The 26,573-nt window shown below is 46.5% G+C and overlaps 3 protein-coding genes across 7 annotated transcripts; 1 reads left to right on the top strand and 2 right to left on the bottom strand.

Moving 5' to 3' along the window:
* Positions 1 to 516: 516 nt before the first annotated feature.
* Positions 517 to 8,541, bottom strand: NT5C3B (5'-nucleotidase, cytosolic IIIB). Of its 4 annotated transcripts, none has more exons than XM_057536976.1 (9): positions 8,483 to 8,541; positions 8,161 to 8,259; positions 7,514 to 7,583; positions 7,381 to 7,427; positions 4,725 to 4,810; positions 4,070 to 4,159; positions 2,933 to 3,095; positions 1,887 to 2,087; positions 517 to 1,092 (listed from the first exon to the last, which is right to left on the bottom strand). In XM_057536976.1, the coding sequence occupies exons 1-9, from the start codon at positions 8,492 to 8,494 to the stop codon at positions 982 to 984; spliced, it is 879 nt and encodes a 292-aa protein (XP_057392959.1). In that variant the 5' UTR covers positions 8,495 to 8,541; the 3' UTR covers positions 517 to 981. The 4 variants fall into 4 exon arrangements, with proteins under 4 accessions (XP_057392959.1, XP_057392957.1, XP_057392960.1 ...); XM_057536974.1 differs by having other exon boundaries at positions 517 to 1,019; positions 8,483 to 8,535; XM_057536977.1 differs by lacking the exon at positions 4,070 to 4,159 and having other exon boundaries at positions 517 to 1,019; positions 8,483 to 8,537.
* Positions 8,542 to 9,386: 845 nt separating this feature from the next.
* KLHL10 (kelch like family member 10) lies at positions 9,387 to 15,062 on the top strand. The gene is made up of 5 exons (XM_028165358.1): positions 9,387 to 9,580; positions 11,737 to 12,226; positions 13,096 to 13,713; positions 14,320 to 14,469; positions 14,688 to 15,062. The coding sequence occupies exons 1-5, from the start codon at positions 9,387 to 9,389 to the stop codon at positions 15,060 to 15,062; spliced, it is 1,827 nt and encodes a 608-aa protein (XP_028021159.1).
* A 206-nt stretch (positions 15,063 to 15,268) lies between these two features.
* Positions 15,269 to 26,366, bottom strand: KLHL11 (kelch like family member 11). 2 transcript variants are annotated; one of them, XR_009006220.1, is made up of 3 exons: positions 25,679 to 26,366; positions 19,066 to 20,821; positions 15,269 to 17,154 (listed from the first exon to the last, which is right to left on the bottom strand). XR_009006220.1 is itself a non-coding variant. In XM_057535283.1 (2 exons), exons 1-2 carry the CDS (start codon positions 26,221 to 26,223, stop codon positions 19,240 to 19,242), a joined length of 2,127 nt encoding a protein of 708 aa, XP_057391266.1. In that variant the 5' UTR covers positions 26,224 to 26,366; the 3' UTR covers positions 15,269 to 19,239. The 2 variants fall into 2 exon arrangements, 1 of the variants encoding a protein (XP_057391266.1); XM_057535283.1 differs by having other exon boundaries at positions 15,269 to 20,821.
* Positions 26,367 to 26,573: the final 207 nt, after the last annotated feature.

Here is a 26,573-nt window from a genome sequence, read left to right as displayed (position 1 = left end):
GCTGAGCTGCAGACAAACACAACTTACCAGCCACCAGGCAGGCGGACGAGGGAATGAACCTGACTACCTGAGCACCTGCTCCCTTCAGGTCCCGACTCAACCGCCCTTAAGTCATCCACTTCAGTGGCCGTGGAGGAGGAGGAGGGACAGGAGCCAAGGGCACCAGTGAAAATCCACACTCATATGGATCACTTTAGGGACCCATAAAGAGGGGGCTCTGCATACAGGGCCGGCCACATTCAGCTGATCCCAGCTGAATTTCAAGGTTAACGGCTGCATGAGAATCAAGTCAAACCATTCCAGGTCAGAAACACCCCCTTCCACCCCTGCCTGCCCACCGTGATGCCCGCAGACACACTAGGCTGTGCTCGCTGTGCTCAGAGTCTCCTGGGCTAATTCAGGGGTTTTCAAACTGTGTTCTGTGGAGCTAGCTCTAGCAGCTTCTCGGAAGTTCCTGCGCCTCCAGAACCAGGAGGTACAGGCTCTGCCCCGCCCCCACCCCAATCGGAACAGCTCTGTCTTTTCCTTTTTTTATTTTGATCTGTTTCACATATTAGATTTGTTTGAAGAGCAGCTTCCCATGTTAAAAAATACTGGAAAAAAGATTCCCTGGACCAAATGATTCCTAAAGTGCTAACACTGTGTAGGTCCACAGTTCATCTAGAATGGCTTTTGCTGCCCTCCGGGCTGGCAGGGGTCCCTCAAGGCTCCGGAGAACACAAACCACGAAGCCAGGGAACGGGGGAGGGAGGGGCGTGGGCCAGCAGCTCCCAGCCGCCCGGACTCCTCTCTGCAGCACGGGGAGGAGCAGTGCTCAGAGCAGAGTGGCCTTCGGGTGAAGCCCCTCCTCGTCACAGCCCGCAGGGCCTGACCCCGGCCCGCCCTCAGGAGCCCTGTATCTCCATCCAGTCCCTCTGCGGCAGGATGTGCTGCAGCAGCCCGTTGACCACGTCCAGCGTCTCATCCTTCTCCAGCACGATGTCATACGAGTCCATGTAGCGCTCCCGCCGCTCCTCCACCTGCCCGGGGAGCAGAGAACGAGAGTCCCCCAGCGCCCTGCCCTCCGCGTTGCCCACTGTTGCGCACCTGGGGCTGGGGAAGAGGGCATTCAAGCTGCGACTCCCCAGGAGGAGTTCAAGGTTACCGGGACCTGCCCTTTGGAGACACAGATGGCCACGGATGCAGGCTGCCACAATTAACCCTTGGGTCAGTGCCAAAAGGACCGTCACAACGATTAGAAACAAAAAGTATCAGATGTTACCTCTAATCTATCTGGATTGAATCTTCACAAGGCTTCAGCACCTGCTGGCCGAGGGTGAGACTGGAGGCCTTCTAGCCTGATGCCATACTGTGCCCCTCTGTGACCTTATGTTTTCACCCCTGTCAACCTCTGGTCTGTTCCTATGCTTTCCTTCTCTAAATTATAAACCCACATCCTGAATACCAACATCTCCCATCTCAATCATGCCCTACTGGTATGATTTAGGAGGACTGGTAATCAGCCCAACCACTTTCTAAACTATGCCACCTTGGGCAAGTTACTTAAGCCCCTTGCCTCAGTTTCCTCATTTGTAAACTGGGTATAATAGTCACTACCTCAGAGTATGACTGTACAGATTAACTGGGTTAATGTGCGCGGCACACAGTGAGCACTCGGTAAGTGTGGGCTCTGATGACGTGCTCTGACCTCTGGGTCACACTGTGTGCTTCGTGCACAGCTGTAACCACTGGGTATTTCTTTTGTTTCCTATGAGACTATGGTTTGTGTCTGACCTCTGTGCCTCTCATACTTCACACAGCGTCTAGCCCACAGAAGGTGTTCAATAAGCACTCGTTAACAGGAATGAAGGAGAAGCCAGCATGAAGAACCCGGGTCTCCTACCTACCTTGTCATTTAGGAAGCCAATCTTGAGAATGTTCTCCACGCCAGGAACCCCATCAGCCATAGTGAGGTCCCCCATGGAGTCTCCCAGCAGGAGGATGTTGGTTTTGCCCTGAAGCTGCTCGAAGTAACCAGAGTTCTCGCACACGGAGCTGTTCTTGTTGTAGGTGTGTATGAGCTGGCCCTTGAATCCCTTCAGGAAGCCCTAAATAATCAAGACAAGAGACAGACAGAAGGGCTACAGGGACCCATTCAGGACCAGTGTTCCACTGTCTCTGCCACAGAGGAAAGGGAATCCTGAAAGCCACAGATAATGCCAAAACTTCATTGTGATCCAACAGGGCTCAGCAAGCTAGGGCCCGTGGACTAGATTTGGCCTATTTTTGTAAATTGCTTTGCTGGAACACAGCCAGGCCCATTTGTTTACATCTTGTCTATGGGTGCTTTTTTGTGTGACAGAGTAGTTGTGACACAGATCATATAGCCCACAAAGCCCGAGATACTTACTACCTGGTCTTTTACAGAAAAAGTTTACAACCCCTGGTTTAAACTAACAGGGATCATCAAATATCGCTCATCACCTACTCTGGTGAAAGCATGAAGCCCGTGATACAAGCACTGCCTGGCTACACGTGCGCTAACCTCAGCTGTGGGCCACACCCTAACCACAGGTCACAGGGATGAAAATTCCAGCCTTGGTTTTAAGGGGAAGAAGTCAGAACACGGGTGAGTCAGAGCAGCCCACCTCTGGCTCAAGAAAAACAAGTCCAAGTCCAAGCCCTTGAGTACCTAGGATGGCACACGAGCCATGACAGTGACACGGGGCCTGGCTGAGCCCTAAACCCGGTCCTCCCTGGCAGAGTCAACTGTCAGCCAAACACCCAAGAGTGGGTCCTTCAAAAGCGACTCTTTAGCTGGCACTAATAAATAAATAACTGCTGAGGGCAAAGAAGCCTGCATGTCTTCCCTCCCACCTCTCCCATCAAGGTTAACATTTAGGGTGAAGCACCCCGGCTGGCGGTCCCCACCCCTCTTCCGGCCCCAGCTCACATCTTCATCAAACTCCATGTAGTTAGAGACGATGTGGATGTTTGGGTGGAACACTTTCCTCTGGCGCATGATTTCTTCCAGGATATCCCCAACACCCGCGGAGAAGATGAAAAGGGGAACGCTGTTCTGGGAGAGGGTGTTGAAGAACGTCTTGTATCCATCCCTGAAGTGACATGAATGGTTCTGAAATGGCATTGCCTCTGCAACTGTTCTTTACTTTCTATTTGGGTTACATCTTTAACATTTTTTTAAAAACATTTTAAATTGAGGTATAAAATACATAGAGTAAATTATTAAAGTGCACTAATCTTAAGTGTTCAGCTCAGTTAATATTTACATACGTTCACACACATGTAGTTACTAACCAGGTCAAGATTCCCTCATGTCCCTTCCCAGTCGATGCCATCGCCCCCATTTTGACTTCACATCACCATTGATTTGATCTCCCTGTCCCTGAACTTCATATACACCACATAACCACATTTTTTGTTTGTTTGTTTGTTTCTGGATTATTTTGCCTGAGCAAAATACAACCAGGCAGCTATCCTGAGGCAGCTTCACTGGGGAACACCTCCAACCCACCCAGGCACTTACTGGGTCTGCACATGTCTACTCTCCTGGCTTTCCACGAGCTAGCCTCTCTCCCCAATCAGGACACACAATCCTTGAGGGAAGGCAGCCGTGCTGACTCCTTCCTCTACGTGCCCTCATCCCTCCTCCAGTAAAGAACGCTCCAGAAGACAGCTGCACTGTGAAGGCCACGGATGATCAAGGGTCCTAGGTCAGTCAACTCCCATGTCTGGATAAAGAACACCAGTCACCATGGGGACCCCAAAAGTCTTTTTATCATTGGGAAAAATGAGCTAGACGCTGTTTGTCCTAGGAGATGGAGCCCTGGTCATATTCATACCACATCCACTACCAGCAGGCAGACCGCATCCTAGGACACACCCAAGGATAGAAAATTCTCTGGCTGTGTCCAGAGAGGAACCTTCTGCACGTCAGCTACTCATGGTGCTAGATCGCTTCTGACTCTCCCAGCAACTGACTCCTCTTCGATCCTTCCCAGCCTCTCTTTTGTGAGCAAACCCATTCCAAACAGTCTGGCAGAAACATTTTCCAGAGCAGGCAGCTCACCTAAGCATTGCGTTGGACTCTCTCACTACCTGGGCTATCTGAAACTTCTGAATCTTCTGCTGGCACAGGAGCTCATGCGCTTTGGTCCACCTGGAAACAGACACCCCACGAAACCCCAAATTCAAACCACTAAGTAAAGTGACCTTTCCCATCTCAGGGCCGAGTCCCCTCTGAAGTACTGACAGCGGAGGCCTCATCCTTTTCCCCAGAGCCATTTCCTGAAGGACCCTGCTTGTCCCTAAAGGAAGAGGGTGAGACCGCAACACAGCAGCAACACAAGAGCTGGGCAAGTTGCTGCTGATGTCAAAGCTCTTCTGAATCCCTTCCTCTGTGACCCCGCTCTCTGGAGAACTGGGGCTTTGCCCAGTGATACTGGTTTCCTTAGGAGGGTTATTGCCCCAAAGCACTTATTGCCCCAAACTAAGGGGCTTCTAACTCATTCCAAGGATACTTGGTGAGCCCTCTACTCTAGCAGTAGCCACACGTAGCCTGGCTGTATCTGGACAATTTGTTCTAGCAGCTGGGCTTGTGGTCTTCAGTTAAGCATTCAGTAAGGTAAAGGAGCCTGCATCTGACCAAAGCTCAGGAAAACTACGCCCCCGTCCAGACCAAGCATCGTGAGGGCCAGGGGCGTTTCACCACCACCATCACTTACCATTCCACCATGTCAGGTAACTTCTCTTTGATGGTCCGGTGTGGGTCAATCTCAATTGGGTAATAGTGGTGGAGGAGCGCTTTGAGCTGTGACATCCAAATGAAGAGAAAAGCCGTTTAGTCCACATCAAGTTTTCCCCAGCAGAGTCCTACAGTCCAGCATGAGAAAAAAGTCACCTAGAAGATGCAACTTCACGTCAGGGAGTGACTGGAGCTGCAGAGCTGGCCATCCCTCTGCACTCCCGCTTAATCAGTAAGAATGGATTTAACGCTGTATTTCCCAAAATGTGGTACATTTTCTCAGGTGGTAGGCAAGATAACTTTGGTGGGGGGGGTACATGGATAAAAACACTTTTCATTTTAGTGGTTTGGGATTCATTTTAACGTATGTCAGAAAAAGAAAGAAAACTAGAATAGCACACTCATGCTTTCATCAAGATTGCTTCTTTCGTTTGCAAGTTAATTGCATTCAGATCTTTAAAAGCAGGGTAATTTACACAGATCTGGCAAAAATCATTCAAGTGAACTAGAAGACTGGAGCCTGGGACACAGCACGTTAGGGGATAACTCCATCGCTCTGCCAACGTCAGGTGGACAACCTCACAGGGAGCATCTCTGTGCACCTCCTCTGGCTAAGGTCACCTTCCACATGCCAGGACCTTCCACAATCTAGGGAGGCTGCCTCAGGGATCATGTGTCACACGGGCTCAGGCAGTAACAGGGCCCAATAAAAATGAGAATTGACTAAGTAAAAAATTTTAATTTTAATACGTGCATGGTCTCGGAATATTATGAGATCAAATGGAGTCCCTGACCATCAGTCCAAAAGAGGGTTAAATACAAAGACTGACAAAGACAGAAAGCTCCTAAAATGTGTTAAGATTCTCAATGTTTTCTTGAGTGAGAACATTTTTCTGAAAGTGTAACAGAATTCAACAGAATATAAATTTTTTTTTTTTTAATTTCATTTTTGGCTGTGTTGGGTCTTCGTTTCTGTGCGAGGGCTTTCTCTAGTTGCAGCAAGTGGGGGCCACTCTTCACCGCGGTGCGCAGGCCTCTCACTATCGCGGCCTCTCTTGTTGCGGAGCACAGGCTCCAGATGCACAGGCTCAGTAGCTGTGGCTCAAGTGCCTAGTTGCTCCGCGGCATGTGGGATCCTCCCAGACCAGGGCTCGAACCCGTGTCCCCTGCATTGGCAGGCAGATTCTCAACCACTGCGCCACCAGGGAAGCCCCCAGGATATAAATTTTTAAAAAGAAAAAAGATTTCTTACATAAATTTTGCTTTATTAATTTCTTCAGGAACCCATCAAAGCCACAAATCTTAATGTTCTCTAGCTTCTTTACCCTAGAGAGAGCATCCAAACCTATTGTCTTATTTGTGGACGTAGCTCTCTGGAAGCTGCTATGATCAGGGATGTGAGGAACCAAAAAAAGTGATCTGCCGAAGGCAATCAGTGGTGGAGCCAGAATCTACCTTAAGCTGCAAGTGGCATCACCAGAGAGACAAGTGTAGAAACAGAAGAGCTATCTATAATTCACTGTCCATCTTTTTTTTAAATTAATTAATTAATTAATTAATTTTTGTTTATGGCTGTGTTGGGTCTTCGTTCCTGTGCTAGGGCTTTCTCTAGTTGCGGCAAGTGGGGGCCGCTCTTCATCGCGGTGCGCGGGCCTCTCACTATTGCGGCCTCTCTTGTTGCGGAGCACAGGCTCCAGACGCGCAGGCTCAGTAGTTGTGGCTCACGGGCCCAGTCGCTCCGCGGCATGTGGGATCTTCCCAGACCAGGGCTCGAACCCGTGTCCCCTGCATTGGCAGGCAGATTCTCAACCACTGCGCCACCAGGGAAGCCCCACTGTCCATCTTAATAACCAGTAATCATGACAGAGTATTAGAAGATCTGACCAATATGGCAGACCAACAGACCACTTAGTAACCAATTTGGTGAACTTCATAATCAAGTGGAACTAAATGATATAGCTATTTAGCAGAAAGAGCTCAGCAACCTGCAGAGAAACGAGGGGCTAGCACAGCTCTGCTCTGGCAAAGAGGACACTGATGGGAAGAACACGGAGCAAAGTAAAATGAACTCCAAGGCTACAGGGATCGCTTTACAATATCTGTATGCATCTTATGGAAACGGGAGTTTCATACATAGACATTAATTCAGAAGTCTTTCTTGGTACCTGCTGCCTTACCAAGAACATTTATACTATCAAGGAAAGAGCATAATATAGTGGAAAGAGTTCGGGAACAGAATCAGATCTATGGGAAAACCAAGCTCTGCATCTTGCTGTATGACCTTGGGTAAGTTGCTCAAACCTCTCCAAGCCTCTGTTTTCCCATCTGCTAAATGGAGACAGTAATGATTCTATCCACCTCTCAGAGTTGTGGGAGGGTTAAACAACAAACATCGAAGTCTCCTATTAAGTTCTACAGATAGCAGTAAGCATATTCCAACCATCCATCATCACATGTCTTGGCCAATAAGGAAAAGCTGTCTCAGTGTATTAAAACTAGGTCCACCTGAGCATAACACCAATTTTTTTTAAAAATTAATCTTCTAAGGTCTCAACCCTGGAATCTTTGGTCCTAACCAAGAACCACTGGAAGTCGTACATGATAGCCATTTCTGAGCAAAGAAGGGAGTAACCCACCTCTTCCCGGCACTCCTCACTGATGATCTTGCTGTTATCCAGAATATCTGCAAAAACACAGAACTCCTTTTACTTGCCCCTTAGAAGCCATCATCCTGTCAAGCCCAATAAAGCAAGCTAGTATGTGACTTACTGTAAGAAGAAGGGCATCGCTTTCCATTATATGCAAACCTGCTCAAGGTCATGTCAAAATCAGAAATGACCTAAAATGCAAAAGAGAGATGAAGCCTAGACAGGCTCCTTCCAGGGTGGCCCTGTGCCAGCCAGGGAGGATGATTATGGAAGTCCAAACAGCTCAGTGCCAGTCTACGGGCAAAGCCTTGGGGGAGTTAGGAAGCGCTGAAGGAAGAACTAATCCTAGTTAGTACCTGTGCTAACCCAGAGAAGACCCAGCCTCTCTGAGGATGGGGGTGGGGACTGCAGAATCAGGACCCCTTCCACTCTTTCAATAGCACCCATCTCAATGCCCTGGTCCTTCCTAAGATGCCCCCACCTTTTGGCCCATCTACACATCTGCGCCTTCTTGGGGAGCCCACCAACCTCGGCCAGTGAGGACAACAAGACCCGGAGGCCTGGTGTGGGGTGCTTTCTGTCTCCAGCACGACCTTACTGAGAAATTTGAAATCTAGGTTTCTGGGCAGGTGGACTCTCCCCCAAGGCAAAACAGTCTTGCCCTCGGGCACCTGGCCATTTCTAGGGGATGAAGGCATGCTTGCAGGTGTCCGCAGCAAAGCGGGAAGGCGCACTGGGCAGGCCACATCCCCAGCCCCCCCGCGGTACCTGTAAGCGGTCTCCCCCGCCCTTGCGGAGGGCGCCCACGATCTCCTGCACCCGCCCGGGCTGCCGCATCAGAACCGTGGCCTTCATCAGGGTGCTCACCTGTCCCGAGACCCGAGAGAACCGCTGACCCCGGCACCGCGCTGGGCCCAAGGGGAGGCCGGCGAGGCCGGGCCGGGGGCGCGGGGGACGAGCGGGGGCTCCGGCCGGGCCTGGGCGCCTACGGGCCGCAGTAGCACGGCGAGGCCCAGGCGGCCCGGTGGGGGTCTCGGAGCGCCCGGGGGTTCGGGGCCCGCCTCACGCCGGTCTCCTCCTCCCGCCTCACCTCCTCCGCCATGGCGCTCGCCGGCCGGTTGGCGGCGTGGGCACAACGACCGCCCCGCCGCCCCACTGCGCAGGCGTCGCTTCCGCCGGGGTGGGTGAAGGCGGGGGGGAGGCGGGTCGCGGGTGAGGTGGGGGGACGGGGAACGGGTCCGGGGCTGGGGGGGACGGGGAGTGTCCCAAGAGGCTGGGGTTACGTGGGTGGGTGCCACTCTTTTTAGAACAAAAACCCTAACCGGAATGGACGTTTCCAGGCTTAAGGTTTGCATGACCAAAAGGCCGCAGATGGGAGAGGGTGTGAAGGAGCCATAAGTGAGTTCTGTTGGACATCCAGAAGGTGCTTCTTTCACGGGGCTCGCTCCTCATCACAGAAGATGAGTGACTCAGTCCAGAGGGCAGGAGGGCCCTGCACATCTGGGCCAGAATGAAAACCCATCAGCTTTACTTCTCCCTTCTGCCTCCTCTGACTTGGTTTCCTCGAACTCAGTGTCTCGGGAGCCAAGTGCCAAGCTGCGGAAGAAGGTAGATGGATGCCGCAGAGATGCCAGACTGAGCACCGGAAGTGGGCAGCAGGAGCTAGAGTGAATCAAAAGTCTTACGTGGTGTTGGCGGTCACGTCCTGCTCCTGGTTGGTTGCGGAAGATGTGAGGTGGTCTTCAGCCTGAGTGATGCCTTGGGGGAGGGGTGGGGAAGGAAGGAGGACAGGGACAGGAGAGAGTTCCAGAACCTGAGAGCACAATCCTGAGAGTGATCTCACTAAGGGCCCAGGATTCTGGAACTTGGGCTGCCTGCTAGGCCCTTATATGAGAGATGTAGTAGGGAGAAGGAGTGACAGCTGGCTGAAGGGCCCCCACAATCCTCCCTGACACCCTAGGAGAGCAGCCTCTCTCCGCTTGTCCCAGGGTGCCATGGAGATGGAGAGCGCAGTGGCCTCCACATGTTTCCACCAGCCTCACATGGAGAGGAAGATGAGTGCGATGACCTGTGAGATCTTCAACGAGCTTAGACTAGAGGGCAAGCTCTGCGACGTGGTCATCAAGGTCAATGGCTTTGAGTTCAATGCCCACAAGAACATCCTCTGTAGCTGCAGTTCCTACTTTAGGTATAACAGGGTTGCTGGACTAAGCCAAAAGGGGGAACGGGGCTCATTCTGAGACATTTTGGTTCATTTCATATTTCCCGCCCCATTATCTTAAGTTTAGGGACACCGTCAAAGCCCTGGGCTCCTGTAGACTGGCTCCTTTGTCTTCTGAAGAGACACAGTTAGGGCCAGAGCCTCTTCTGTCTCGTTTTCAACTAGATTTCGACCAACTGTTGGTGGGCCAGATGCTTTTTTTCTTTGATTTTCACCCAAACCAAACTTTGGGAAGGTTGGACACCTGTAGTGGATTTCCTGCTTAAACCTAGATGACAATGCCACTTCAGCCACCCCTTAAGCCCCTATCTGAGACGATCTCAAACAGGGTGACAAATTAACAAGGACTGAGAGGGTGGGAAGGGGGATGAGGGGAAAGAACCAAGGAAATATTTTTCAGAAGAAAAAGGGAGTTTGAGCCAAAACTATTGTAACCCAGGAAGTAAAAGACCTACTTTGTTCATGAGCTGAAAATATTTGAGTACTCAGTTCCAATGAAGATATGATAAGTGCGTGCCACCCGTTGCTAAAAATTCTCATTCATCTAGACCTAGAGCAGTGTATACAAAAAGACCAAATAGTGACTATTTTAAGCTTTGCAGGCCGTACAGTCTCTGTCACAACTACTCCACTCTGCCTTTAGTAGGAAAGCAGCCATAGACAATACTAAATGAAAGGGCATGGCTGTGTTCCAATAAAATTATTTATGAATACCGAAATTTGAATTTAATTTCCAGGTGTCACAAAATATTTTTTCCCCATTTAAAAATGTAAAAAATATTCTTAGCTCATGTGCAGTACAAAAACAAGAGTTGGGCTGAATTTGGCCAAGAGGCTGTAGGTTTTCAGAACTCTTCTCTAGAGAATTTGATCTCTGAGCCCACATTCCCTTAAACTTCCTAGAAAAAGGAAGGAAAAATATATTAGGGCAGGGACTTCTGTCCTCTGCAACACCTAGAGAAGTACCTAGCTACATAGTAGGGACCCAATAAGTTGTTGTGGAATAGTAGTCATTTTACTCATTCAATAGTTATTTATTGAGTGCCTATTTTGTGACAGGTACTGGAAATAAAACAATGTATAAACATTCCTGCTCTTGTAAAGTTTACCTTCCAGTAGGGAGAACAGGCATTTAATAAATAAAATACATATTAGATCATAAGTGCTAGGGAAAAAAAGGAAGATAGAGAGTGGTCAGTGGTAATTTTAAATAGGATTATCACTTTGCTGACAAAGTGACATTTGAGCAAAGACTTCAAGGGGCTGCGGTCTTGGGAAATAACGGAGATCTTGGGAGAGCCTTCCAGGCAGAGTACAAAGCAAAGTGCAAAGATGAAAGCATCTCTGGTGTATTCAAGGAAAGCAAGGCCAGCAGGGCTAGAGCAAGGTGAGGAGGAAGGCAAGAGGAAATGTGGTTAGAGAGGTATTCATGGTCCAGATCCTAGAGGTCTTTTGTAGTTCCTGGTAAGGACTTTGTATTTTACTCTGAGTAACAAGGGAAGTCAGTGGAAGGTTCTGAGTGGAAGAGGAGCATAAACTCATAAGAATCATGCTGGTGGCTGGGATAAGACTATAAACTCTGGAGGTGTCAAAAGCAGAAGCAGAGAGATCAGTTGGGAGGTTTACTCCCAATAATCTAGGCAAGAGCTGGTGGTAGCTCACACCAAGAAGGTAGCAATGAGAGAGGTGAGAAGCGATCGGATTCTGGATATGTGTTGATTGAGTAATACTTGTTTTAAAAGTGTATTTGCTCAAGTTTAATTTCCTTAATTAAGGTAGAATTTGGTGGGCAATGGGCTGAGACAGAAAAAGACCTGGGTCTTACTCCCAGCTGTAGATCCCAGTTTCTCCATCCACAAAATGGGAAAAAGCCTACTTATCATGAAGATAGGAATAAAAGTGACCAAAGTCAAAGTTCTTGGAAAGGTTCTCTTGACCACTGTATAAAACCTACCCTCCTCCCCCCCGCTTCCTCACGCCAATTTATTTCCAATTGACTTATTGTGCACGCTATTTGGAAAATGTCCAAATTTTCCACAACAAGAGAAGGTGGCGGGGGGGAGGGAACATGGCAAACTAGAGAGAAATATTTCAGTGACTGCTAGTTTCTTTCTTTCTTCCAGAGCTTTGTTTACAAGTGGCTGGAACAACACTGAAAAGAAGGTATACAACATCCCTGGCATTTCCCCCGACATGATGAAGCTAATTATCGAATATGCGTACACCCGGACCATCCCCATCACACCAGAGAACGTGGAGAAGCTGCTGGCTGCTGCAGACCAATTTAACATCATGGGTATTGTCAGGGGTTGCTGTGAGTTCCTCAAGTCGGAGCTGTGTTTGGTTAATTGTATCGGCATCTGCAAGTTCACAGACTACTACTACTGCCCCGAGCTGAGGCGGAAGGCCTACATGTTCATACTGCACAACTTTGAGGAGATGGTGAAAGTCTCAGCAGAGTTTTTAGAGCTCTCAGTCACTGAACTTAAGGATATCATTGAGAAAGATGAGCTCAACGTCAAGCAAGAAGATGCTGTATTTGAGGCCATTTTAAAATGGATTTCTCATGACCCCCAAAATAGGAAGCAGCATATTTCAGTTTTGCTTCCCAAGGTCGTTTAGTTATTCTTTTGTGGGATGCTTAATTGCTTTTTTTTTTTTTTTTTTTTTTGCCCACGCCACATGGCTTGTGGGATCTTAGTTCCACAACCAGGGATCGAACCCATGCCCCTGCAGTGGAAGCTCGGAGTCCTAACCACTGGACTGCCAGAGAATTCCCTTAATTGCTCACTTTTGATTCATTTATCCCAGAGGGACTGTCCCAAGAGCCATACTCAGATGTCTGACAGATTCCAAGGCTGTGGTCATACTTACATGTACTTATATATGTACATCTGTAGAAGGCATCCCCTGCTATTCTCTGGAATTTTGCAATTTTCTCTGCCCTTGGCATTGCTAGTTCCTTCTGCTCCAGTTATATTCTCTTTGACCAAGATTCTCCCTGATAGTGGGGGAAGGAGAGGGCAGGCCTTCAAAAGAATTCTAAAGGGTCTTCCTCTCACCCCTTTCCTTCTGTGAGTTTCCCCAACCAAAATAGGAGTTGGACAAGAAACCAGATCATGAGTATTGCACTCAATTGTAGCCATTTGGTGCTAATTCATGTTATTTTACATATAGAGGCATAGATATCCAATTACTGAACAATGACCGCAGCTCTTTCTGGTCTAACAGTCCTGTCCAGGGGCCAAGGAATGGACGAGCTCTGTGACCATTTGAGGTGGCTTCTACCTCGCTCATTCTCAGCATCCAAATGTATACCACCTCCAAAAAACAAATATTTAAACTGTGAGCTGTAAATTACAAAAACAAAACAAAACATGACCCTACTGCATTCAGAGGAGACTGTAAAACTGTGGGCTTAAGGACATGGGTTTTCCAGACACCATACCTCATCTGAATGGCTTTCTGTATTTCCTTCTTAGGTTCGCCTGGCTCTAATGCATGCTGAATACTTCATGAACAATGTTAAGATGAATGACTATGTCAAAGACAGTGAGGAATGCAAGCCAGTCATCATTAATGCACTGAGGGCCATGTATGACCTAAACATGAACGGACCTTCTAATTCTGACTTCACCAACCCACTCACCAGGCCCCGCCTGCCCTATGCCATCCTATTTGCAGTTGGTGGCTGGAGTGGTGGGAGCCCCACCAATGCCATTGAGGCATATGATGCTCGGGCAGACAGATGGCTGAATGTCACTTGTGAGGAAGAGAGTCCTCGTGCCTACCACGGGGCAGCTTATTTGAAAGGCTATGTTTATATCATTGGGGGGTTCGATAGTGTAGACTATTTCAACAGTGTTAAGCGTTTTAACCCAGTCAAGAAAACGTGGCACCAGGTGGCCCCGATGCACTCCAGGCGTTGCTACGTCAGCGTGACAGTCCTCAGTAATTTTATTTACGCCATGGGAGGATTTGATGGCTACGTGCGTCTCAACACTGCGGAACGTTATGAGCCAGAGACCAACCAGTGGACGCTCATTGCCCCCATGCACGAACAGAGGAGTGATGCGAGTGCCACAACACTCCACGGAAAGGTAAGACGCCGGGGGAAGGTGGGGTTAGGAGATGTGAAAGCAAACAAGCCTGGAAATAACAGATGGAAAACAGAAGCGGCAGTATTCACTTTGCAATACTAACTCCTTCATCAGATGACTAAGTGGCCCTTTGTAACTATCTTTTCTGATTTTACTTATTAAAAAGCAATGCATGGGGGCTTCCCTGGTGGCGCAGTGGTTGAGAATCTGCCTGCCAATGCAGGGGACACGGGTTCGAGCCCTGGTCTGGGAAGATCCCACATGCCACGGAGCAACTGGGCCCGTGAGCCACAATTACTGAGCCTGCACGTCTGGAGCCTGTGCTCCGCAACAAGAGAGGCCACGATGGTGAGAGGCCCGCGCCCCGCGATGAAGAGTGGTCCCCACTTGCCACAACTAGAGAAAGCCCTCGCACAGAAACGAAGACCCAACACAGTCATAATTAAAAAAAAAAAAAAAAAAAAAAGCAATGCATGCACATGTGGAAAAAAGAAACTCAGACTGAAGACTGGCATCAGAAGTGTCCCCTGCCCCCAGCCACCACCATATACACACCCTTTCTTTCTACTCCCCAATTTTAATAATCTTGGAACTCTCTTCACACAGGTCTACATATGTGGTGGGTTTAACGGAAATGAATGCCTGTTTACAGCAGAAGTGTACGACGCTGAGAGTAATCAGTGGACAGTCATAGCACCCATGAGAAGCAGGAGGAGTGGAATAGGCGTAATTGCTTATGGAGAACACATATATGCGGTGAGTTTCTTTTGTACAACAAAAATTATAGCCCTAGATTTTCTATTAGCAAATAGGTTTACACTACCACTGGGAAGAATTTGAAAGCTTTTTTCCATGGAAGACAGTGGAAGAGGGAGGTATGAAATCACTGGTCCCCCCCCCCTCCCCAAAGAGGGCATCCTCAGCAAACAGAAGCGATGGTTAACAGCCAGCTGTGTTTCCTCTGCTGTCCACAGGTAGGCGGCTTTGACGGAGCTAATCGACTTAGGAGTGCAGAAGCCTACAGCCCAGCGGCTAATACTTGGCGCACGATCCCCACTATGTTTAATCCTCGTAGCAATTTTGGTATCGAGGTGGTAGACGACCTCTTGTTTGTGGTGGGTGGCTTTAATGGCTTTACCACCACCTTTAATGTTGAGTGCTATGATGAAAAGACTGAAGAGTGGTATGATGCTCATGACATGAGTATATACCGCAGTGCTCTGAGCTGCTGTGTGGTACCAGGGCTGGCCAATGTTGGGGAATACGCAGCTAGACGAGACAACTTCACAGGATTAGCACTGCGTGATGAAGTAAAGTATTCCGCCTCGACAAGTACCCTACCTGTATGAGCCTCTTCATTTAGCTAATAAAAAGTCTCAGCAATAAGAATTCTTTCTTTTAAATAAATGCAGTGTTTAAACTTGTAAGAGTATTGGAAAGTGTTCAACTTAAGGGAGCCAAGGGTTGCATGACTGAAGGGAATAAGGGGGGAGGAAGAAAGCAATTATATTCAATGGTGCAGAATTAAAAAGGAAAAATCACAGTGCAAATCAGCTCTAAAGAAATACATTTATTTAAAACACATTGAGATGATTAGTAGCTATAACACAGAACAAGATAGCTTTAGGAACATAAAACAAGCTATTTTACAATGTAATGTCTCAAAGTGTCCTAAATTCTACATCTCCTCTGACTAAAGGGGGGCAGTCAAGATTATACTTGCAGTAGATAGGGGCTTGATACTGTTAGCCCAGAAAACTCACTGTATCAACTGGAACTAAATATTTATTTTACAAATAACTCAAAGAGCCCCAGCACATGGATCGTAAGATCTTCACCCATGTAGCAAGCACTACTTTTCACGAGTGCATTATGCAGGAGGATTAAGTTAACAAGTGCTCTATTGTATGTGCTTCACTGTCAGACATTTCCAGTAATGGGCATGGAGAGTAAGACAAAAGCCCTACAAAGGTAATCAACAAAGAGTGGTTATTTGGCTATCTAATTAAATTCCTTGAAGTAAAAATGACTGTTATGTTATTGTTATTGTATTACATCACGACTATGAGCTGTTTTGTTTCCAATGACGAAAACATATTATAATGTAAGCATTATAACAAAAACAAAAATGGACTATTCTCAAGAAAGTAACAAACTGGAGTGATGAACTGTGACAGAATGTTTAACAGTTTAAAAAAGGAGAGACTGAATTGTTTCACCAAATATTCTACACTTAAATGACAACCTATAAACACCCTATGTTTCTAGTGTAGGCAGAGAACTTGCTTCACAATTCTACATATTTGGAAAAGACATGAAATGTGGCCGATACACCCTTCTTATTTAAGCTTAGTTTGAGGCAAGTACAAAAAAACCTCCCTTTGGTTATGCTTGATTAGGCCAAGTAACTAAAATATACAATTCAGCTTATGTGTCTACCAATAGTATAGTGTTCATATTAGAATTATGAAGCAGAGAATGAAGTATTTAAACATACCACGTCTACACTAGCAAGAAACATAAAGAGGAAAAAAAGTGTGCCCTAGAAACTGCCTTCCCAGCAGCCTGAAGAGTTTAATATACAAAAGAACAGAAATCTGCCATAAACACTATCTTTCCAGCTTCAAACTTCTGTCCTACATAAAAAAAGATTTCAAAATTTTTTTGGTCCCAGAAATACAATACAAAATCAAGTAATCAAGACAAAACTGATGTCAATGAATTTTGAGGTGTTTTTTTTTTTTTTTTTTTAGCAAAGTAGTTTTGAATTGGCACAGCAAAAGCAAAGTTGGATATCAAGATACACAAGACTAATCATGCAAACAACTGCAAGTGAGATGTATTACTTAAACACTAAGCTCATGACTGACATTCTCAATATATACACTGATTTTTTTTTTTTTTTTAACCGTGGTGGGGTAGGTATAGTTAAAGGATATCCATTCTAAGATATAAGCAGCCTCACTCAAAGTTATGTATAGTTATTACTTTTTGGTATAATCAATTCCTCTCTTTTCCTTCTACAAAACAAAAACAAAAGCAAAAAAGGTTTGCTTGAATACATATTAAGCTGTCTTTTTAAAGCTGTATTTTTAACTGCTTAAATTATCAAACACAATCTTTAAGTTTTCATCAAAAAGGAAATTTCTTTCCCAAAGAGCCATTTTAGGCTGGTCATCATAATCAGAACCTTTCCAAATACTGCGGGAAGTTATTTCCAGTTTAGAATTTCAGAATGTCAGCCTTGAACAGATTTAAGCAAATCTGGTTTCTTTCCTTATTAACAAGTTAGTTAGGATATTTCAGAAACACAAGTTACTGATGTGAAATCACACATGTGAATTCAAATATGAAAATTAGGAATTCAGTAGTCAGGAACCCTGCACACATCATCATGCAAGGAAGGACTTACCCTCTCTTTCCAGCCATGGCCTAGGCTGCCTGCCGAGTTAAAAAACAACAGTTTCAATCACGTTTTCAAAACCAGATTATACCTAAATCTTATGAGTTATGACTTCCGCCACATCATGTGAAAAAAAGATAACCCTACAAATAACTTGGTAATGACTGTCTCAGAAGACAACTCTGAGACAAAAAAAAAAAAAAGGCAATCAAAAACCTTACACCCTTCTGGAGAGAAACTGGCACCTTAGTGAGCTACTAAATTATTTCAACAGCACCAAGAAAAGGCAGTTTGCTAGCACAGTCTTATCAGAGAGAAATGAGAACTTCATTCAATGAACTTTTCTGTCTTACTTGCACAGACCTCTCACAACTACTTAGCACTTCTCAGAATCCAAATAGCTTTTATTAAAATAACTACAAATAAATGGAAATTAAGAAAACAGTAGAGGTGGGGTAGGATAATATATCCTCATATAGAAATAGACTTGCAGTCTCCCATCCCTACCCCGGCCTAAATTAAACGGTTTTAAAGCAGATTTCCAACACATTATTGAAAAACTTTGTCCTAGGCAGGGATACCAATTCAGAAATTTCAGTTAAGTTCTTAGTATAGAGTCCAAGGGCTAAACATTAATAGTCTCACAGCACACTGAGAGCCAAAATTCCTGGTTGTGCTTTTTTTCCTTTTGATGTTTGATCCAACTAATAAGATTAACTATATTGGACTAGGGAAAAAAAAAAAATCACTGTACTTGGAATTCACCTTCTAGAATGGTATTTCAGAATGTCTAAGAAGGTAGAGACATTCTGAAAGAAACAAGAAAAGTATACTGGACCCACACTTCAAACCATTAGAGCAGGAGTCCCTTATGTTAACTGAGCGCTAAAAGTCAACCTAAGTGGTAATTTACATAAAGCCTGGGCGCAGATAAGAGTATCAGAAGAATGCATAAAAATAAATAAAAGATAACCATAGTGATAAATTTTTAAGAGCCATAATTATGCGCCCAAATGTAGTATTCTAGGCTCAGGCAAAGTTCCAATGAAAGTCTAGGGCAACTAGATAAAACATTGTAATAATCCAGGCTGAGAAATAATAAGGCTTCTCTTTAGCAACATTTCTCTAAATTGTTACTTCCTTCCCATTTTGAAAAAAGTTTCTTTTAGAAAGGAATGGTAAGGATTCCATACAATATGCATCAGAGCAAAATTTAAAATTGAAGGCATTGTGTCGATTGTCATTGGCATTATTTACACTCATTAATTAATCTTCAAATAAGCCTGCAACTCCCGAAAAAAGCGTTTTTAAATTTTTCAGTGCCTTTGATTTCTTACTCTAGACTAATAATACTTTTCTTCTTAGAGAAACAAATTTCACAGATATAACTTCCTCTGTATTCAATCAGCTAAAGATCAGTACTCTTGCCAACTACCATTGTCTCAGAGTGATGACTTGAAGTTCATAACACAGTTGTTAAAGAAATGAAAAATACTCAAAAAATACATGAGCCAATCACAAATTTCTCATCAATCTTCTCTTCCAGAAATAAACAAGATAGCATTTGTAGATAAACAAATACAAAAAAGTATCAATGCAAACATTCTGAAATCATCTTGCTGAAATATTGTGCTTTTTCCTTCAAATTTCAATCTCACTATTGCACATACCTCCTGTAGATGACGGCTCAATGCATAAATTCTGATCTTGTCAAAACCAACCATTCGGGAAAAAAATGAAAAAGATTATCAAAGTAAATGTGCAAATATAACTGGTGCTTAAAGCATGTTCAAAACATAAGACCCTCAGACAAAGGAGTTATAACTTGCTGGCAGACAAACAGTCAAGTAACTACACCTGGTTTTTCCACTTAGCTGAATAAGATCTTATTAAAGGTAACACACACACAAACCAAAGATGGATAAAGACTGCAAACTAACAAAAATTACCATGTATTGAATTGATCTTCCCATTCTTCAGTTTTTGACTATATTTCCTTTATATGGGGCAATAATCAGTTCATGTAGAAAATAAGTTATCGACATACTTTTTCAAGTAACAGTCTGGGTATCTTCAGCCTCATGAACAGGTGTAACTGTTTTGAGCTGCACATATCAGAGAACCTAGCATTCTATCTGAGAGCTTGGCACTCGTCGCATGTTTAGGGCGTGTCGATGTATTTCTTGCATCTGTCTGATCCGGTCCTTCTGCCACATTAAGTTTTGAGGCATAGGATATCTCTGAGTGCCATGCAAGTACCGGTATGGGATTCTCACATGGCAGGCAGTGGCTCTACAACGAGGCTGTGGCATGGGAGGAAGAAGCATCCACCTCTTTCTCTCAGCACAATATCGGTAAGCTTCTTTCCGATACTGTTTGTCAATATCATCACTGTTTTTCCAGCCTCCAATAATGAAAACGTCATCTTTGTAATAGCAAATGGCCGCTCCTTCGATGCTTAGGACTTCTGGAGGTAAGCTTTCAAGGATCTCATCGGAAACTTGGCTGGCAATTTTTCTTACTGCCTCTTCATTTTCTAAAGAATAACTCTTGGGACAGCATGAGGCTGTCTGATAAAAGTTTGAATTGACCACAGACATTTGGAAAAAGCAGTAATTGTCAATAAGTGGCAAAGATTCCACATCTTGCCACTGTCGAGTCTCCGTATCGTAACAAGTGATGACAGCCTTTAATCCATCTTCAGTGTCCCGGTCCACAGGAGTGCGGGCAGCGATGTACACAAACCGGTCTTCAATGGCTAGTGCTTTAACATCTCGAAGAATCTTTGGTGCTGATTCCAAGTTGTGCCATTTATCAAGCTCGGGATTATAAACAGTCACATCTTTAAAACCAGGACTGAAGTTGCCATGTCCTCCAATGCTGTATAGCTTCCCTTTGACTTCTGTTAGTCCAAAAGAATGCTTCCTTGTCATCAGACTACAAACGTGTTCCCAGGTATTCAAGTTTGGGTTATACCTTTCCACAGTTTTAGCAAACCCAGGTTCCATCGACCCAGCAACATACACGTAGGATTCTGTTACTGCGACAGCATGTCCATCAAGGTGATTATGAATATGGGGTAGGTTTACCCATCTGTCCTCATCGACAAAATATCCCACACATTCACTTAAATAGTCCCCTCCTTCCGACACGCCTCCAATAACCATGATCACGTCCATGTTTTGCCCATAGCGAGGTAATAATGAGACATGAGAAGCGGGATGCTGGAACGTGCCAGACTGTATATTTTCGGCTCTAAGAGCATGCCTCTCCACTGCATCGGCCACTAACTTGACACAAACTTCATTATTGGCCACCAGCCTCTCTGGTTTGACATGACGAGTAAGGTAAGTAGGTTTCATCTGGGACAATCTGAGCAATTTAAAAAGTTCTTCAAAGTATCTCTCTCTCTCTTCAGCATTTCTCTGAACCCATTTCAAAACTGTTTCAAATAGAACCTCTTCAGAATCAACTGTTATCTCCAAGTCTGACAGCCAGTCTCGAATGAGGTGGAAAGGTAAAGTATAAAACTCCTCATCCTGAATTACTTTGTGGAAGTTTCTCCGTATCATATCCGCAGCTTTCAGAGCAAGTTGGCTTAGAGTATACATGTGAGCTAAGCTATGAATGGCCACACAATTAGAGAGATGAAGTTTTTTCTTGAGAAATTCTCCACAAAATTCTTTTAAACGAATTAATAGGAACCTAAAATCAAGAAAAAGAGAAAGAATTTTCAAATGTGCATATTTTATGTGGCTGCACTTTGAGTGCATCTGAATTATACAAACTGAAATGTAAGCTTCATCTCACTTCATGCACAACACCTGAAAAAAGCATATCCTCCCAACTTAAAAAGGATTGTCCTGAAAAGTAGGTTTAAAAGCATATATAAAAATCATCTTTATATGATATATTTTAAATTATTTCCATTAGATAGTTTATATATATTATATATTATACAAAGTATGTATAATATACACACACACACAAAACAAGAGTTTTTGATTATGTAAGGTGTTTCAGAACATATCCTTTAATAAAGTACAACAGTCCCATACTTTATTTCCACTTTAATTTGCCCTTGGCAAAGGCAAATCCCAATCCAAACTTGTCTCTGCCATCCTGCCCTAGTCCTTTGCCAGCAACCAGCCTCTTCTTAGATGAGGCTGGGTCTCAGTGAAGAGAATTTCTTTACCATCAGCTACATGGTACAGGAACTGTGACTCCTGGGAGGCTGTTTGGTCAGCTCTCAGAGGGAATGGCGGTGCAGGCTTTGTGTCAGAGGTTTTAATCTTCTCTTCACCAGAGCTTTCTCTCCCTGAGTAGCCCAGGGGTGGGGGCAGGGGTGGTGCTCAGGGGTTTTGTCCTGAGCTGGGTTCTCATTAAAGCAGGTGAGGCAAGGCAAACGAAAACATCTGAAGAAGCCAGGAAATAAAACAACAACAGAAAACGTGTAGGATGGTCCACGTTAAAAAAGGAAAGAAAGTAGTTTGGCATGTAGCTGACTAGATGTTGTTTGCTCACATAAATTAATCTGGCAGAATTCAGCCCCAAGGGTGGCCAATTTGAGACCACTGCTAAAGAGTAAGTCCCCAGAACTGAGAACATTAAATAATGTAAGAATGACTTCATCGGGACTTCCCTGGGGTCCAGTGGTTAAGGCTCCGCGCTTCCACTGCAGGGGGCGCGGGTTCCATCCCTGGTTGGGGAACCAAGATCCCACAGGCCGCTTGGCACGGCCAAAAAAGAAAAAAAAAAGGAATGACTTCATCAGTCCAGGCCTCTCTCACTTCAGTAATCATTTGCTATTATGATTATTGTGCTTAATAACTGACTGCGATATGAAGATTAATTTCAAGACAGGCTCCCTTCACCCTCTCCAGAGAACACACCATCTCAGACATAAAACAAAGACAAGGTTGAGTGGTAAGAGCTCTAGTGGCTCTCAAACATGTCTGGGTGCCAGGGTCACTCACTCCTGGGCTGCCCCACCCCCTACTTCTGATTTTTGGCAGCCACTCCAAGTAAGCCGACACGTATCCCCTTGGACAGGTATTTGGAAACACTGCTCTATGAAAATAATAGCTACTGTATACTAGGCATGTGCCATGTGACAGGCATCATGCTGGGCACTTCCTATTATCTCTTCAGGTTGTAAGTGCCTGCGAGGTAGGTATGATCAACAGGAAGAGTATATGGGGGGAGGTGGGGAGGTAGTAAAGGAATCCTGCCTCAGAGCTGATGGGTGAGATTGGATGTGATGGTTGCAGGGCACTTAGTGCCAAACACGAGGCAGCTGCTCAGCAACTGACATATGGAGAGAAGTTAAAGTTTTAAGTAAACTGTCTGGGGTGTTCTCTCCTCTCCTCACCCCAATTCTCCAGTAAAGCAGCAGTAAATCTGAATGAACACAAGCTCACATGACAGAAGCAAACGTAGCTTGAGTGAGTGCAATGACCCTTCTCTATCCATCTGCATTCAACAAACCTCCCTCTCTTCTCTCAGACCTACATCCACCCACCCAACCCCACCCTCAAATAGATGACCCAATCTCATGCTTTGAGAAAACAGAAGCAGTCAGGCAAAAACTTCATTTTCCCACTATCTTTTTTTTTTCTGGCCGCACCTCGCAGCTTGCAGGATCTTAGTTCCCCGACCAGGGATTGAACCCGGGCCCCGGCAGTGAAAGCACCGAGTCCTAACCACTGGACTGCCGGGGAATTCTCTCCCACTATCCAATCTGTCTGCCTAACAGCTGTATGCTATACTCTGCCTTCCCAGTCCAACTTCTCCACTTTTAATATGGATTCTATCCCCTTCTTGGTTTCAAGGACTTTGGTCCTATAACATCAATTTCTCCTCTTCCACAGATTCTTTTTTCATCAGCACACAAACATGCTCCACTATCTCCTATCTTGGGGGCGGGGGGGAAGACCTCCCTGGACTCCTCTCCACACATGTCCATGTGTATCATTTTTCTGATCCTCTTGACAGTCAGACTTAAATGGCTCTTGTCAGTGCCATCAAGGACCTCTATTATCACCAAATCCAGTGATCGCTTACAGTTGACGGAGCTGACATGATTGGCTACTCCCTCCTTGACACACTTTAGGCTTCCATGGGATCAGTCTCCTCTGCTGGTTCCTCTTTACCAGTCTGGAGAACCCCAGGGCTCAGTCCCGCTGTTTCTCTTTTCTATCTACACTCTCTTCCTAAGTAATTGCATCCAGTGCCAAGGCTTTAATTACCACCTATATGCTAATTTCCTGCCAATCTGTAGCTCCCAGTGCTCATCTATACAACTGCCTACTAGACATTTCCTGGACCAAAAACCAAACTCCTGATTTTCCTCCCAAACACTTTACTGCAGTCTTCTACATCTAAATAAATAATGAACAAACTCCATCTTTCCAGTGGGTCAAAAAACTAGCAGTCTTTTCCCTAACCCCCCACATCAAATCCATCAGCAAATTCATCTCCTCTGCCTTCAAAATGTCTAGAATCAAAGCATTTCTCATCACTTTTCCTTCTCCCTCCTCAATCCAAACCTCCACCACCACTGCCACAACCTCCTAAACTAGTCTCTCTGCTTCTGCCCTTGCAGCCCCTTCCCCACCACCTCATCCTTTTTCTCAACACAGCAGCATTCTCCAAATCAGACTGCATCATTCCTCTACTCCAAACCTTCCCATGTCATTCAGAGTAAGAGCCCAAGTCCTTCCACAGGCTGACAAGGCCCTGTGGGATCCGGATCCATCCCCATTACCACTTTCAGGCCTCTCCTACTCCTCTCACCCTGCATCCCTTTGATTCAGCCACACTGGCCTCTTGCTATTCTCTAACACCCAGACAAGCACCATCTCAGGGTCTTTGCACCTGTGTCCCCTACCTGAAACACCCTTAACCTCACTTCCTTCGGATCTTTGCAAAATGTCTTCTTCTTCACGAGGATTTCTCTATCCATCCAATTTTTTTTTTTTTTTAATTTATTTTTGGCTGTGTTGGGTCTTCGTTTCTGTGCGAGGGCTTTCTCTAGTTGCGGCAAGTGGGGGCCACTCTTCATCGCAGTGCGCGGGCCTCTCACTGTCGCGGCCTCTCTTGTTGCGGAGCACAGGCTCCAGATGCGCAGGCTCAGTAGTTGTGGCTCACGGGCCCAGTTGCTCCGCGGCATGTGGGATCTTCCCGGACCAGGGCTCGAACCCGTGTCCCCTGCATTGGCAGGCAGATTCTCAACCACTGCGCCACCAGGGAAGCCCCTATCCATCCAATTTTTAAAACAGCTCCTTTACACCAGCACTTTCTATATGCCCCACCATCCATTATATAATTTTCAAAACAGCTCTAGCAATCACCTCACATGCTGTTTTATTTATTGTCCATCTACCAATGTAAGTGCAATGTGGAAAGGGACTTTTGTCTGTTTTGTTCACTGCTGAATTCCCAGCAGCTTAGAACCCAGTGTCTGAACTGATGCATAATAGGTACTCAATAGGTATTTGTTCAAATAACGAATGTGTAACATAATACTGCCCCCAAAGACTCCTCCCCATCTCCAAACTGCATTCACCTGCCTCCTACCTAGTCTCTGGAACATCCATCTGGGCCCCTAAAATCCATCTTCCACAGCAGCAGAATCATCTTTAAAATATTTAAATCAGGGGCTTCCCTACCACACCACAGGCGCAGTGGTTAAGAATCTGCCTGCCAATGCAGGGGACACGGGTTCGAGCCCTGGTCTGGGAAGATCCCACATGCCGCGGAGGAACTAAGCCCGTGAGCCACAACTACTGAGCTTGCGCGTCTGGAGCCTGTGCTCCGCAACGAGAGGCCGCGATAGCGAGAGGCCCACGCACCGCGATGAAGAGAGGCCCCCGCTCGCCGCAACTGGAGAAAGCCCTCGCACAGAAACGAAGACCCAACACAGCCAAAAATAAATAAATAAATAAATTTATTAAAAAAAAATTTTAAATCAGATAATTTCTTTAGCCAGCTTCCCATCACCCAGTAAAACCCAAACTCCTTTTTCCAACACATTTCACACACCCTTCTCCCCTTCACCCACTAGATCACTGAGTTTTCCTTTTTTACTTCTTCTCTAAGCCAAATGAGATCCCGCCCGAGGGCCTTTGTGCTATCTGCCAGGAATGGTCATTCCCCATCTTTGCATGGCCAGTACTCCGTTGCCGTTTAAAGGTCTGTTTAAATGTCACCTCCTCAGAAAGGTCTTTCCTCTACGCAATCACTATCCTTTCATCCTTTTTAAATGTCAACACAGTACTTATTACATGCGGACCTTCTTCATTGCCTTTGTCCCTTCACCTGGAGTCTGACAGGGAGCCCTCGCCGGACTGGCAGGCTGCAACCTCAGCACCCAGCGCAGGGGCGGCCCCACAGCACACAGCAGGCGCTCAATAAGTATCAAACGAATGCACTTCGTCAGGGCTCACTCGAGCCCACCCTGGGCACTGCCCTCCCCGCCTTCTCCTGCGCCCTCCCTGGATGCGGCCCTCGGTCGGCAAGCATCCCCACCCCCGCCCTGCACATCCCGCCTCCGCCACCTACCTGTCGGCCAACTCCAGCACCTCGTGCACACTGCCCGTGCTGACGCGGATGCGCCCGGTGTACATGTATTCGATAACGGCTTCCACCGTGTCGGGTTCGGGCCCGGGCTCGGAGCTCCACTTGCGCATCTCCACCCGGCCCGAGCGGGACTCGGAGAACTGGCCCGAGAGCAGGGGCGTGAAGTACTCGGTGGCGGCGGCCAGCACCGAGCGGTGGGCCCGGAACTCGCGGCCTCCCGCACCGCCGAAGCACAAGGTAATGTCGCAGAAGAGGCCCTGGCGCCGCTGCTCGTTCTGCCTCCATGACAGCTCCGAGCAGTGAGAGCTGCACTCGAAATCCTCGGCCTCCGGGCCCGGGTCGCCCCCGCTCGCCTCCATTGCAGACAAGCCAGGCCCAGGCCCGAAGTCCACCGTGCCGCTGCCTCTGACTTCGGCGGCCAGCCCCGCCGAGCCGGCGGCGGCCGTCTCCATGCTCTCCATCTCTAGCACCTGCAGAGATGCAGCCGCGGCCGCCGCTGCTGCCGCCGCCACCGCCGCCGCCGCCATCTTGACGCCACCGCCCCCGGCCCCCCAGGCTCTGAAGGATACGGCTGTTCTGGTGCGACACAGAGGGATTCTGGGAATAAATAGTGGGCGCGGGGCGGAGCCGGCCGCCGCTGGGTCTGCGCATGCGCCTCCCCACCCGACCTAACGCGCCCCCTCAGGTAAGGTGCAAACGTACTGCTCCCTAGTTATGACTGTCTCCCCGGGGGCCGCCCATGCACACGCCCTTGGGAGGATGGCTATTTCCATCCCCTTAGAGAGCAGCGTGCTCTTCGTGATCATTTTGTAAAACAAAAGCCACCTTAGACCCTTACCCAGTGTTGTCTTGGGTGGCAACATTGGATTTTTATTTA

The sequence above is a fragment of the Balaenoptera acutorostrata genome, chromosome 20, assembly GCF_949987535.1.
Source record: "Balaenoptera acutorostrata chromosome 20, mBalAcu1.1, whole genome shotgun sequence".
NCBI lineage: Eukaryota > Metazoa > Chordata > Mammalia > Artiodactyla > Balaenopteridae > Balaenoptera > Balaenoptera acutorostrata.
Note: the sequence above shows the minus strand (reverse complement) of the source record. Positions and strands in the feature narration are given on the sequence as shown.

Bases quoted from the DNA above. Each gene is read 5' to 3' on its own strand.
- KLHL10 (XM_028165358.1), top strand. From the start codon at position 9,387: ATGGAGATGGAGAGCGCAGTGGCCTCCACATGTTTCCACCAGCCTCAC. The intron at 9,581-11,736 runs GTATAACAGGGT...TCTTTCTTCCAG, and splicing joins AGCTGCAGTTCCTACTTTAG to AGCTTTGTTTACAAGTGGCT. The intron at 13,714-14,319 runs GTAAGACGCCGG...CTCTTCACACAG, and splicing joins CCACAACACTCCACGGAAAG to GTCTACATATGTGGTGGGTT.
- NT5C3B (XM_057536974.1), bottom strand. The intron at 4,160-4,724 runs GTAAGTGATGGT...GTCTGTTTCCAG, and splicing joins TTACCTGACATGGTGGAATG to GTGGACCAAAGCGCATGAGC. The intron at 3,096-4,069 runs GTGAGCTGCCTG...ATGTCACTTCAG, and splicing joins GAGTCCAACGCAATGCTTAG to GGATGGATACAAGACGTTCT.
- KLHL11 (XM_057535283.1), bottom strand. From the start codon at position 26,223: ATGGCGGCGGCGGCGGTGGCGGCGGCAGCAGCGGCGGCCGCGGCTGCA. The intron at 20,822-25,678 runs GTAGGTGGCGGA...TCTTGATTTTAG, and splicing joins GTGCTGGAGTTGGCCGACAG to GTTCCTATTAATTCGTTTAA.